The sequence below is a fragment of the Crocuta crocuta genome, unplaced genomic scaffold, assembly GCF_008692635.1.
Source record: "Crocuta crocuta isolate KB4526 unplaced genomic scaffold, BGI_CrCroc_1.0 scaffold10, whole genome shotgun sequence".
In the NCBI taxonomy this organism is placed as follows: Eukaryota; Metazoa; Chordata; class Mammalia; order Carnivora; family Hyaenidae; genus Crocuta; species Crocuta crocuta.
The window spans coordinates 1,921,878-1,935,662 of NW_027527551.1; the positions used below are offsets into that span (position 1 = coordinate 1,921,878).

Sequence of the window (13,785 nt, forward strand, 5' to 3'; positions counted from 1 at the left end):
TCTGTGTGAGCTATTGTGTGCACCACAACACTTCTTTGTGGCTGGTTTGTCCAAACTCTAAAAGGGGAAATAGAAATCAGCATAATTGGAAATTGATCCCATTGGTAAAGACTGTCAGGTAAACACAGAGCATGGAAAAGATGAGTGCAGCGCTATTCTCAAAAATGGCCTTGTGAAGATAAACCACTATGGATTGCAGCAAGATCTAGAAGGAGGTTTATGAAGGATGGACATTGTGCATGGGAGCCACAATCTGCACATGGTACTTTCTCCTAGAAACCTCCTACCCCTCGGCTTTCTCTTCCCAATTTTCTTCATGGGCTTCTCCTCTCACACCTTCTGCTAAAAGCCTCATGCTCTCAGGGCTCCATCTTCCTGTTCTCATTCCATGCTCTTTCCCTAAGTGACCTCACCCACTTCCATGGCTTCAAACCACCACCATGTGCTGCTGACAAATTCTCCGGCTCAGACCTCACTTCAGAGATCTTTCCAGTTGACTTCTCCACCTGGAGAGAGTGGAGGCAGTAACACTCAGCTGACATGAAGTGGAGCTCACCATCTCTCCCCTGTCACCCCAAACCTGCTGCTCCCCTATACTTTGTCTTCCCAAGCTTGAATCCGAATAACCACCAGTCTCCCTCATCTTCCCAATTCCCAGATCATCAAGCTTTCCTTCTCCTCACCACTGCCCTTCTAAGCCATCTCCAAGGGCTTCAGCTCATCTCCCAGCCTCCACTCCCACATCCCCCAGTCCAGGCTTTACACTGACAGCCATCATCTTTCGAACATACTCATCCGATTGTGCCTATGCTGCTCAGATTTCAGCAGTTCCTCATCACCCAAAGATGAGGTCTACTCTCCTTGTTTTCAGCATTATAGATCTCAATCATTGGACCCCTGCCTATTTGTCCCACCTTGTTATATACTAGCCATTCTCTATCATTCACCCAAGTGCTTGCTCAGCCCCAAAGGTTCTCCTGGCTTGGTGCTTTGCTAATATGCTGTTCCTGCTTCCTGAGATGGCTTCCTCAGTAGGTCTGCCCGGTGATTCCAGGACTTCCAGAAGCTACCCCTTACTCCCCAGGGCAAACCAGAATGCACGTTGTTCTGTGCCTGCCTAGAACCCTGAGTTGATTTAGCACTTGTCCTGAAACTATTATAAATGTTTTGTGTGAGTCAGCTATTTTCTTTGGATTAAAAGTTCCTTGGTGGCAGGGACATGCATGGCCCCCACAGCAAACATTCAAAATGTTGAGCAAATATCAGGATGCCCACACTTGCCAAGGAAGTCAAGCCAGCATACAGCAAAAGCATCTTAATCTTTCCCACACTGCCTAAGAGAGTGACTTTCTAGTCTGGGATCTCCATTGGCACGTCGATCAGAAGCAGCCCAGATGAAGCTAAATGGCTGTGTGCCAGCCAGAGGTGGGAACCCAGGAGGCATGCATGCCATCAATCATGTATCAGCTCCCACAGAAAATAGCCCTGCTTGTCTTTGTCTCTCAACCATAGCCACAGCTTTGCAGAATGAAAAAAATAATATCTGAGGTTATGTGAGGTGGTTCTTAGCTTTGCATCCAACCCTATGGCACCTGGACCACAAGAAAGCACCTGAACTTTTAGTTCGACTCTGCCTCTGGGTAACATCTTTACAGAATCTAGCATCCAAGTCATTGGAATTCCTGGCTTGGGAGGCGTGAAATGGTCCAGGTGCTCTCACTTTACTGGTTTATTTCCCTCCTCGTGGAGTTTTTTGTTTTAATTCCTGGCAAAAGAAGGTACCTTTTCTCCAACCAGAGGATGAAAGATTAGTAGGCTATGTTCTTAAGAACTGGGATTTCTTCTTCTTTGGTCATCAGTTCATGTTTCAAGAAGGAGAGCTCTTCAAGCACACAACACTGAGCTAGGCACTGACACACACTTGCTATACAAGCAGAGTCAACATGTGCCTGCCTCAAGGAACATATGGCCAATTGGAGCTTACATTTCCCAGGAACATTATCTAGAGGTAACTTCTCAGGAAGGCCTGACTCACCATGTTATGTAGGAACCTTTTGTAGGAAGACAATTCCCAATGACCTGTGTTTTAGCTATACAGGTGAGAGGGTCTTCCAGCCCTCAAATAGAAATTCTAGTTGTCAGATCTTTTGTGGAAAGGAATCTAGTATTGATTAGAGTATTCGTCTTGCAAAGCCCAGACTTTCACCTCTTTCTCCCCCAACTCTTAAAACCCTATATTGTCCTTTTGGCTTATAAATGACCCAGTTTACAACAATTTAGTAGCTGAGAACTCTGTTTTATCTTTGGTGGATTTTGCATGACTAAACTGTAGGGCACCCAGTGAAAATCTGGCCCATGAGATGCTCCATAATCTCCGGGACAGATTTTGCCCAAGTGTGCCTTGGGGTTACTCAGACTTCTCTGAATCATGATCATTGAGTTTTCTGGGCAGCAGCTTGGGGCTTTTCAAAGTAGCAAACATGAATCCTGGTGCCAAAGTTGTTAACAAGTCATTGGCCCAAAAGCCGGAGCTGTAGTTATTTGCTGCTCGCTCTGCAGAAGTATTAGCATTGTTTCAGCAACAACAAGACATGGTGGAGAACAAAGTCTGGTAAAATAGGTCCAGGATGTCACAGGAGGGACAGCACCAGAGCTGGCAGGGTCTGGACTCTGCCAAACCAGTTTGGGCCGAGGAGAATATAAGGGGTTGGTACTGTGTGCCTGAGGAAGCCTTGTCTCTCTGTGGTTACTGATGATCCCAGAGGGACCCTCCGCTTGTCACAGTAGAATGAAGGGCCTCCAAGCACAAAATCAAGTGATTTCTTGCCTGAGATGACAGAGTTTCTTCTTAACATGGCGTGGGGTATCCAATTCTGTTTCCCTAGAAGTTCCCCTTCTTTGGCCTTCATGTTACCGCACATCAAGAAGTGACCTCCCCAGGGCTACCCTCCCCTTGTATCTTTGAGTTTCAGGAACATCCCATACCCCCTTTCCATAAGCCTATGTTTGGTTCCCCCGGGGCGGGGGTGGGGCAGGGCCTGATTTCAGCATAGGCCAGGTTTCTTTAATCAATCCCAGTTAACTACTTTAAAACTTTTTAATTGGAAGGTTCCCACTTACTCTGGAGTATTTGTCAGTGCCTCAGAATAAAGCACTTGGCAATAGACAGTGTCTTGTAATCAACATGGTTAGTAATGGATAATACTTTATAGGAAACATGAATAATATTTACCCAGTACGTCAACATTTCTAAGTACTTTGCCGTCATTGTTTACCCAGCCCTAGCACTGACGGGCTATTTGGCCCTCATCTCGCGAGAAGTCGATACGATGTAGGTAAAAGCTAGGAATCGGGAGGTCTGGTTCTAGTTCCCAGTTCACCACATACTTGCTCCGTAACCTAGACTTAATGACTTAATTTTGCCATCTGTAAAATGAGCAAGGAGTGGATTCTAGAATCTACTAGCTGATTCTAGAGATGTCTCAAAGATCTTATCAGCTCAAAAACTCTAAGAGAGCCTGGGCAAGTGCTTTGTTTTGGTTGTACTTAGCAAGGTGATAATTCTCATGAATTCCGATACAGTTTCTATTTAATTTTCCCAACTCTAGAGTCCCAGATTTGGGCTTATTTCAGATATGCTTTGGAATTTCTATTGTCCTATTGTCTAGCCAGTCTCTGGGCCCTTCCAGTCCTGGTACCTTTGTCGTCAATATTCAAGAAAAAGGTCAGGAACACATCCAGATACATTCCATAACTTGGAGAAGAGGTCAGCAGTCGCGCTNATTAGGCTAAGAATGACAACAGCCCCACCCATGGAGCCCTGCAGTTGCCTGGTTGACCTATCGCTGTGGAAAGCAGAGGAAACAGCATGTGAAGAGCTACACTGAACCTAGAAAGAAGTTTTCTTTGAGATGAAGACTCATCATATGTAGTTTTAGCATTCTAAGTCAGTAATGAAGTAGTCTGACCAAAGCAGTGGTTCCCTGGCATGTTTTTGGTCATGAACCCCTCTGAGAATCTTATGGAAACTATGGATGCCTTCTGCCCAGAAAAATAAACATATTTACAAATTGGGATATAATTTTAAGGAATTTCCTATACGCCCGGAAGCCCACAGACCCCAGTTAACAACCCCTAGTCTAAAGTAGATTAAGGGAACCCAACAGCAGGAATATCAGGGCAAGACCAAGATTTTGAAGTCCAGAATTTGCTGCCAAAATTGAATTGAACAAATAGTAACATAAAGGGTTTTTTTTTCTTTTTTTTTCTTCCCCTCTGGCCATCACTTTCCTTTCCTTTCTCTATTCCCATATCTTTCGTCATCTCTTCTCGTTCCCTGTCAATTTCTCTCCCCATCTCTTGCGCATCTTGCACCACAGATGTTCCAGCCTGGTTAAAAAGCCTCCGCCTGCACAAATATGCTGCGCTTTTCTCCCAGATGACCTATGAGGAAATGATGGCCCTCACTGAGTGCCAGCTGGAGGCTCAGGTAAGTGCTTCAGGCGACCGTCCCCTGAGAAGCTGCCCCAGGTGGAACCTGAAGCTGAAGCCCAAGACAGACCTTGTTTGGACCCATACCTATACCCACCCAGTAGCTTGCCTTATTCTAGGAACTGTCAGGTGCTGGCCAGCATTGCATGGTGAGTAAGGCTGGGTTCTTGCCTTCAGGGTCCTGTAGGAGATGGGGACCAGCAGGTAACTAAATGAGACTCAGTGAGAAAGAGTATTATGAAAAAGGTATGACCTAGGTGCACGCTCTACGTTCAAGGTGCCAGGGAGGAATCAGTGGAGTGGCCTAGAAGTAATATTTGACCAAGGCCTCAAAGAGTCTGTGTCCCTGCTTTTGCTTTCCTTGCCCTGTCCCTCCATCTGTCCAGCTAGGGTTTGTTTGGACAATGACAAATTGGCTGTCTGTTGTCCAGTCTCGTTTTCAAATCAGCTAAATTTTAGTAGTTAATGAGTCAAAGCACCAAGTCATGCCTCAGACATTCCCCAACACAAAGCATTTTCAGACTGGACTCAGCTGAGATTGGAGTAAGTTGTACAAAATCCTTTCTCTTTCTTCTAACTACCTTGAATAATGTGGGATAGTCATAGAGAATGAAATTACTCCAAGGCTCAGATTTCATTTCTCTATGTTTGCCCATAAAAGAACAAAGTTCTCCCTTCCTTCTAAGGCATCTTTCCCCAAGTGTGGATACCAAAGGCTAGGCCGTCAATAGACACTCCCCCCCAAAACTAAGCATGCTTCGTACCATGCTGTGCTCGAGTAAATAAATCTGACCAATGTCTTTGTTTCCCTTGCTTAAAATGCCATTTGCATGTTTCTAATTGACCTCAGTTTTCCTTTGAGCAATGATTTAAAAGAATTAATGGTCTGAACAAGCTAACAGTATTTCCCTTGCAGGAAGAGGAGATTGTACCATTTGGGGCAGGACTGCTCTGGACACATACCTCCCAGCTCATGCTGGTTTCCCATTGCATATTCAGTACCCTCAGTTAACCTCTGCAGGCCTGGCTGAATACCAGTATTGAGAAACAAGACAAAGCCCAAAGGCACTGCACATTCTCAGAGGATGAAAGGCACTAATTTCAACTTCCTAACACTTCTCCTGCTGCTTTTTAGATCTTGATTGCTCCTTGAGATCCCAGGGGTTGATGAAAGCTACTTCTAAGAGCATTTTTTGTGTTTGGGGTCAGAGTTGAGGGGAAAAAAAAACTAAGTCCTCAGTTATTGACTGGAGAAAACAAAAACAAAAACAAAAAAAACAAACAAGAAATAATTGACAGAGAGGGCTAAGCCAGAGGCCAGCACAAACTTTTCAGAGTAATTTAATTCACTTGAACCCAAAGTCAAGGTAAACAGAAATCTGCCCCCTAGCACTTCATCTTAGAGAGTGAGTTCAGTTGTCATTTGAATGTTAATATCTCTGAAGGAGAGGTCTCTGGTGTGCCCATCTTTTCCTTCTTTAAGAGGAATCCTATGACTAGTTGCAGGAAGTCACCAGAAGTTTGTATTAGAGACCTGACTTAAGAAAGGATCTTCTGCTCAGAAATATGCAGTATGTGTCGTCAACAAGTGTTTAAATACATCTGTAGGCTCTGCATTGCACACAGTTAAGACAAAATCCACAGCCCTAACTGTGAATCCTAATCATTTAGCTGAAGTGATGACTAAACTATAGTTTTACGTTCTTTCCTACTCTGGTTTTCCTTATGGAGACCAAAGATGACCTGCAAACTGCCAAAAATTGCCCTGTGTTATAGGACACACAGTGAGAATTGTACCAGCCGTCCCATGTTCTTGAGTTGGGAAAACCTAGGAAAGGTTTGAGAAAACAGTGAAGATCTGGATGGGATTCGAACCTTCAGGCAAACTGAGGGGCTGAAATGATAAAATACGGAGAAGAGGGTGTATGACTTTAAAATGATCCTTTGCAACTGTGAAGACATTTCATGCTGGGTGGGTAATTGCCTCTTCTAGCCCCCTCTCTCCTCTCCTAAAGGTCGCCACCAAAGGACACAGGCAAATGGGTAGACAGATGTAGTGAAAACATTTAGTAAGGAGAGGTTTTATGACAATGAGTACTGAAGAGAGAGACAAATGGATACTTACTAGTCTGCAAATGTAGGAACCAAGATGACAGTAAATAGCCTCCAAGAGTCTCTAAACTGGTTCTTAAAAATATATCTTTAAATGCGACTTTTGTTTAATTACAGAATGTTACCAAAGGTGCAAGACACAAAATTGTCATCAGTATTCAGAAACTAAAAGAAAGACAAAACCTCCTGAAGTCTTTGGAAAGGGTAAGTTATCCCCAGGTGAAGGCACATCTCCACCTTCATCACAGGGAAATTCTCAGTTGAAGGTGTCCCCAGCAGACCTTACAGAGTGGATCCCTTGTTTCCCTACCAGAGGCAGAAAAACATGAAAGGATTTTCAGGTGAACTGTCCTGGTCCCCCATGCTTCTGTGTAACCTGACTGCTGAAATGTACTTATTCCCTGGGTTGAGGCAGCCTGTGACTGGCCATCCCGGGAAACTCCCGCTTCAGTAGAGAGAATGAAAATCATTTCGCTGATAAGCACCTATCAGCTGCTACTGTCCCTTTTTGTTTGTTGCTTAAACAAGTTCTCTTCCTGTCTTTGTATCCGGACATCACCCTGGTCATGATATTTTTAGGACGTGGTGGCTTTATGATTTCATCTGAGGTGTAGAGGAGAGCAGGCCTGTTCCTGGGCTGCCCTCTGCCCCAAGTGGGGATTCTTGTGCATTGCTGATGGGAGGGGGTCGGGACTGGTGGGTGGAAAGTTCTGTAGGGATGTGCCACCTGCAGCGCCTGAGTGGTGAGGTCTCTAGAGTGTCCAGGCTGCCTTTGGAAGGAAACAAAGTATTGAGAGAGGAAGGGCTAATGCAGATTTTGAGAACATAAACATTTGAATGCAGTGAGAGGGGTTTTTTTAATTTATAAAACTGGGGGGACCCGGGTGGCTCAGTTGGTTAAGCATCCGGCTTCAGCTCAGGTCATGATCTCACGGTTCGTGGGTTCAAGCCCCATGTCGGGCTCTGTGCTGACAACTCAGAGCCTGGAGCCTGTTTCAGATTCTGTGTCTCCCTCTCTCTCTGACCCTAACCTGCTCGCTCGCTCGCTCTCTCTTTCAGAAATAAATAAAACAATTTAAAAAAATTTTTAAATGGGTGTATATAGGGGCACCTGGCTGGTTCAGTCAGAAGAGCATATGAGTCTTGATCTCGGGGTCATAACTTGGGTGTAGAGGTTACTCAAACAAATAAAACTTTAACAAATGTTTTAAAAGATGTGTGTATATAATTTTGCATACAAAACATAAAGTTATATTTAATGCATATCACATAAAATATAAAGTATATGTGTAGAATATGCATATATAACTTTATAAGGAAAGTGGGTTTTAAAACCATGGAACAGACAGAGAGAGGCTACTCACATGCCCATCGTGCTGAACGGTCTGCCCTTAATTAAAGTGAGTCACAAATGACAAGTGACCTATCCAAATGAACCCGAGGTTATTGTTCTTAATTTTGTGATAACTCCTTCACCAAGCAGTTTGTCTAACAGAGTGATGATTATCATCTTTATTATAAGAAACCATTCTCTTTTGGGGACGATTCAAAAGGCCGGTTTCCTCCTCCTCTGTTAGATCGCACAGAAAGCTTTCTGCATAAGGACTAGCTTGCTAAGTATTACGGTGAATGGGTGACTGTCTTCTCTCCCCACCCCCCTTACCTCCGGAGCATCCTTCGGGAACTCACAGGAACTCTGGCATTGAGGAAATGCACCGACCTGAAAGACAGAGATGGAACTGCTGTTTGCTCTAGTCCCTGTGGCCTTGGGCCATATCACAGGGTAACAAGGGCACAGGGTGGCAACAGGTGGCCTTGATATGCCACAGACTTTCTATCTGGCCTTTGATAAGTCCGTGTCATTCCACACCTACGATGATATTGATTCCACAAAAATACTTTCTGCCTGGTTCACTGGAATGGGAACGTTTTTAAGTTTATTTTTATTTATTTTTGAGAGAGAGAGAACAAGCAGGGGAGGGGCAGAGAGAGGGAGAGAGAGAATCCCAAGCAGGCTCTGCACTCATGAACTCGTGAAGTGTGAGATCATGACTTGAGCCGAAATCAAGAGGCTGATGCTCAACTGACTGAGCCACTCAGGTGCTGGAACAGGAATTGATAAAATGATGACAAATGTAATACAAACTCTGAGAGCAGCAAATGGTCAACAGCAGAGCAGTACTGAGTTTACTTTGACATCCTTGAGGAGGGAAGCTTATGTGTCTATGAGACCGGTGCATTAAGCTTGCTTCGGAACACTTGCGTTGGGACACCTGAACTTATCCCTTATCCCTTCGGGAGCTGATGACCTGGGGTTGGGGGTCCTCAGCAGCCCCTTGGCTGTGTTCTCTCTCCTCTGGGACCAAGGCTCTCCTACACTTTGAGGGAGGGAGTTTACCACTTAGGCCACCAGTGGCAGACTTGCTCAGCCCTGTCTCTGGTGATCCCAGATGTCCTGAGCGGATTATGCTGTTGGAAATGCTGTCATCAGGCCCCTGCTTGCGTACAGCATTCTTACCTCACACAGAACCTGGGGCCCCGCCCATGGCTAGTTCATAATCAGAAGTTGCTGCAGATAAGCTCCATGTCCAGATCTCTTCCACTCAGCCTGAACACTTACTAAGCAGCTGCCTTGGACTAGATTTACCCCATCCACTGGAGGCTAACCGTGAGCAACACAGTAATATGTGGCTCCTGCCTTGGGGAGCTTGAGATGCACACTGCGACGCATACGTGTGGCAGAGACACAGCCGGTGCTCTCAAATCCCCTGTGATCAGTGCCATCACCAAGGCAGGTAGGAGAATCCTCCTGGGATGAAACACAGCACTCTGCAGTGGTGACAAAGAGGGAAACCTTAGAGGGCCCGGTACTGGGTGGAAGACTCGTCAGGAGCCTACGGCCAGACTTGGTGTACCCTTGAGCTAAGGCAGGGGCTGCGGGGGTGGAAAGGGATAAGAGAGGTCATTTAGCAGAAGTCCATGCATTGGCCTCGGTGCCATGCCATTTGGAAACAGCAAATATAGGAGTGGCCAGGTTTGGAGAAGTAGAGGTCAGTTGGACCAATCGAGTCTAAGGTGCCTATGGGACACTCAGGCAGAAAAGGCAAATTAGTGGCCGGAAGAACAAGGTGAGAGTCCACAAGGGCTTGGAAGACGCGTCCTTGGGTCATCTGTACATAAATGGCAGTTGGCTCCCTGAGAAGTGTATGCTAAGTGGTTAGAGCTGAGGCCACGCCCTGAGAAGCACCATCCGGAAGATATGGAAGGGTTGAACAGTGACAGGCTGAGCCCACCCAGGGGGTGGGAGAAGCGTTTGAAGGAGCGAACCCCATCAGGTGCTGTGGATGTGTCCCCTACAGTGAGGACTGAACAGCGCCCCCCGGAACTGGCTGCCAGCGGGTCACTGGCGGCCGTAATGAGAAGGGATACAAGGAGAAGGGAGGGATAGAAGCAGAAACCCACGAAGCCAGGAGTGTGAATGGGTGATGAGGCCATGGGGTAAGGAAGTACAGACTTCTCAAGATGTTTGGTGGAAAAGAAAAAGTTAAGATTAGAATGGTAGCTGGGGCAGACTTTTCACCATTGATCTTTTTTTTTTTTTTTTGTTTTTTTTTTTTTTTATTTCTAGGAGAGAGAGAGAGACAGCGTGAGCAGGGGAGGGTCAGAGAGAGAGGGAGTCACAGACTGAAACAGGCTCCAGGCTCTGAGCTGGCAGTCAGCACAGAGCCCGACGCGGGGCTCGAACCCACAACCGCGAGATCATGACCCAAGCGAAAGTCGGACGCCCAACCGACTAAGCCACCCAGGCGCCCCTTCACCATTGATCTTTAATAACAGAGTGTTTCCACGTGCTTTTTACTCACTGTCCTTTTTCAACTAACTCCCGAACTGTGAAGCTAAACTATTCCCTGGGAACCGGGCACAAAGAAAGGACACACACACACAGTGTCCCCACAGTACCCTGTCCTGACTGCACGCTCACACTGTATGGGCCCCAGGAGCTGTAAGCATCTCAGGACAAGGATTCTGTTGCATTTGTTTCTAGGTCCCTGATGCCTCGCAGTGCCTGGCTCCCAGTAGGGCTCAGCTGGAGTGTGGTGAAGGAAAGGTGGCAGGGGAGTAGGTTCAGTAAGTGCCCGAGTGCCGTCTACCATGTGAGAGGTCCTGTCCTTCCCACCCGGGGGCCACGGTCAGCACGTAAGTGCTGAGACCCTGGCTTCCCCAGCTCTGTCTTCCAGATGATTTGCCCCTTGCGGCCATCATGTGCCCTGAGAAAGGTTCCAAACCAGTCTTACTCTAAGACCTAAGAAAGCCAGGTGAAAGGTCGGCAAGTAGCTGCCTATCCTGCGCGTGGGCCCTGAGCTGTGCCACCAAGCTGATTCCTGGCACTGGGGAGCCGGCCTCCGTGGAGCCCCTCTGTCGTGAGCTCCTCAGCGAGGTGCCTTAGTGAACGGACAGCTTCGTTTTGCCTCTTTGTGTTTATAATGTAGGGGAGTGTATTTATGGTCTGAAAGATCAAGAGACTTGGGTTGGTTCCCTCTTTTTGTCAACATGGAGAATTAATTCCCCACAGCTAGTTGAGACACTGGATTGAGTCCCACTTGGGCCATTTTCTAACTTCCTTCTCAACTTGGGCACTCAGTGTTGAGTTCTAGAATTGATTTTTGAAGAGTCAGATAGGTAACCCCATGGAGGCTGGCAAAAGGGGCATGGTTAACCTGTTGTTAGCCAAGTGTTTTCTTTGAGGCAGTGGCTTCAAGTCAATGGCGGGGGCGGGGGGAAGCCAAACAAAGCTCTGCATGATTCCTGATAAGTTATGTTTGACAGAAAATGTCCATCATTATTCGTTAGGTTTATGGTTTCCTTTTTGGTATGGTTGTCTCCAGTGGACTAAGTGAAGATTTGAACTTGGGACAAGTGTATTTTTCCTGTTTCAAAGAGTTCAGCTCTTAGCATAATCAAAATCTCCTTCCTCCATCACTGAGTAACTACGGAAGCCTTTTCGCATGTGACAAGAGCAGGCAAGGGTTGCTTGGTGGCAGTGGACACAATGTCACAAGGGTACATTTCTCACCTCAGTGGTAGCTGTCACATGGGATGGCATGGCAGGGTGCATGTGATCTCCCAAATAGGCCGGCCAGCTCTGCCGCCTCAGCTCCCACTCAGTGAGGAAGCTTCATCCCTTCTCTCTCTCCTTTCCCTTTCCCCCCTGCCCCCAGTCAGGGGCTGGAGAAGACCAGAAGGCTCCACGTCCCAGGTGCCTGTTAGGCGGTGGGCAGGAAGTGGAGGACCTCGAGGTGGGAATCCCTGTCACCCCAGTTGGCACATAGTTGGGTCAGGAAAGGCAATAGGTGCTCTCCTGGCTTAGGTCAGCTAGCTTGCTTCCATGTGCCCTGCCCTGATAGATCAGCAGGTCCAAAACAAGGGACCAATCATGTGACTCCATGACTCATGCATCAGGTTTGCTGGCACAGGCAGCAAGCTAAGTCTTTCCTCCATCATATCCACCAGGTTTAGAAGGAAGGCGGTAGACTCTTCAGCCCTCCTCTTTGAAAGAAAAATGGACTCTCTCCTCTACAATGGGCTGGACATTCTCCTCTAAACCCATCTCTGGCCAGGACTGAAACAATTCTGATGGCTACTTAGCATTTCACTTTTCCTCAAAAGCCCTGGGTGCCAACTAGGCTAAGTTTCTGCTTCCAACCTCCTGAGCAAAGCAGGTTCCTGCCAGGGGTGGGGCTGGGCTATTGGTGTTTTGCTGCTCCGAAATGAAATGTGCCTGTCCAAGGCTGCCATCCCCCAGTTTCCGTTTTCTAATCGATTGGTAGGAAGTCCAATGTGCTATCCATTGCACTACAGACCCTCTAATTGACTGATCAGAAAGTCAGGGTAGAGACGTGATTGTGTTCTATGGGCTTGTGTTCCTTGACACCACCAAGCAATTTTTCTTAGAGGATCCCAGGAATGGACTGGTACTCATGCTTCAGGCTTTTGAAATTATGTCCTTGCTATTCTGGGCTCTCGGGAGATTAAATACTTCATTAGTAATCAGGGCCTTGATTGTCAGTGTCCTTCCCAGGTCCCAGGAAGAGGTCTACTGCAAAAGCACTGGGGCAGCACTGGGGCAGAGGGCTGGACCACTCTCCATGCTAAAAAACATTCCCAGGCCCTGACCCCCAGCCACAAGCATCAGAGTCTGTTCTGTACCTCTGTGAGGATCTGGCACATAGATAAATGTCAATCAGAATCAGCATTCACTCCTTTTCCTAATAAATAACGGCCAGTATGTCAAACTGTATGTGCAGAAGGGCCCAATTTTATTATACAACATATAAAGCCATTTATATTATATATAATTTTAGTTGATCTCTGAACAGTAGGGGGCACTGACTCCTCCCCTGTGCAGCTGAAAATCCATGTGTAACTTCTGACTCCCCAAAAACTAAATACTAATAGCCTACTGTTGACTGGAAGCCTTACTGAACATACACTGTATGCCATATGTGTTATGTTCTGTATTCTTATAATAAAGTAAGCTACAGAGTAGAAAATGCTAAGAAAATCATCAATAAATTCATAACACTGTACTGTATCAAAAAAATCCACATGTAAGTGGATACGCACAGTTCAAACGCATGTTGTTCAGGAGTCAACTGTATAGTATACATATATTATCCATCTTTCTCTCCAGAATGATTCTTTGACAACATGTCGCTCCCTTGCTTAAAACTTCCCCTGAATGTCCCTTCTCATTTAGAAAAATTCCCTGCGTCCTTGCCTCCATGCTCAGGCCCTGGTAGAAACCTCATTTCCCACCTTCTCCTCTCACCATCCGGTTCCACCTCCTTGCTATTTCTCATACACCCTGGGCATGCCCCCCACTCACAGCATCTGCCCTCACCGCGCCCTCTGTAGGGAGCACGCTTTCCCAGGACCCTCGTGCCCACATTCATTTGGGTTCCCAGTCCAACGTCAGCCCCCAAGAGCCTCCCCTCACAGCCGCCCTAGCCTGCACCCTCGCACAATATTTTCATCTCAGGCTGCGGTGTAGACATTCACATACCCATTAACTTAACAAAGAAGCACATGACACAGTAATCTGACCCTGACCTGCAGCTTTACAAATATTAACATCCTCAAAACTACCCAGTGAGGCAGATCATGTTATCTTTATGTTATACA

General features: G+C 46.5%; 1 protein-coding gene across 3 annotated transcripts in view; it reads left to right on the forward strand.

Moving 5' to 3' along the window:
• SAMD4A (sterile alpha motif domain containing 4A) overlaps positions 1–13,785 on the forward strand; it is a 96,305-nt gene that overhangs the window by 54,634 nt on the left and 27,886 nt on the right. For all 3 annotated transcript variants that reach the window (XM_077768235.1, XM_077768225.1, XM_077768245.1), the window contains 2 exons: positions 4,380–4,489; positions 6,721–6,807. In XM_077768235.1, coding sequence (XP_077624361.1) covers positions 4,380–4,489; positions 6,721–6,807 — 197 coding nt within the window. The remainder of the gene's footprint in view (positions 1–4,379; positions 4,490–6,720; positions 6,808–13,785) is intronic.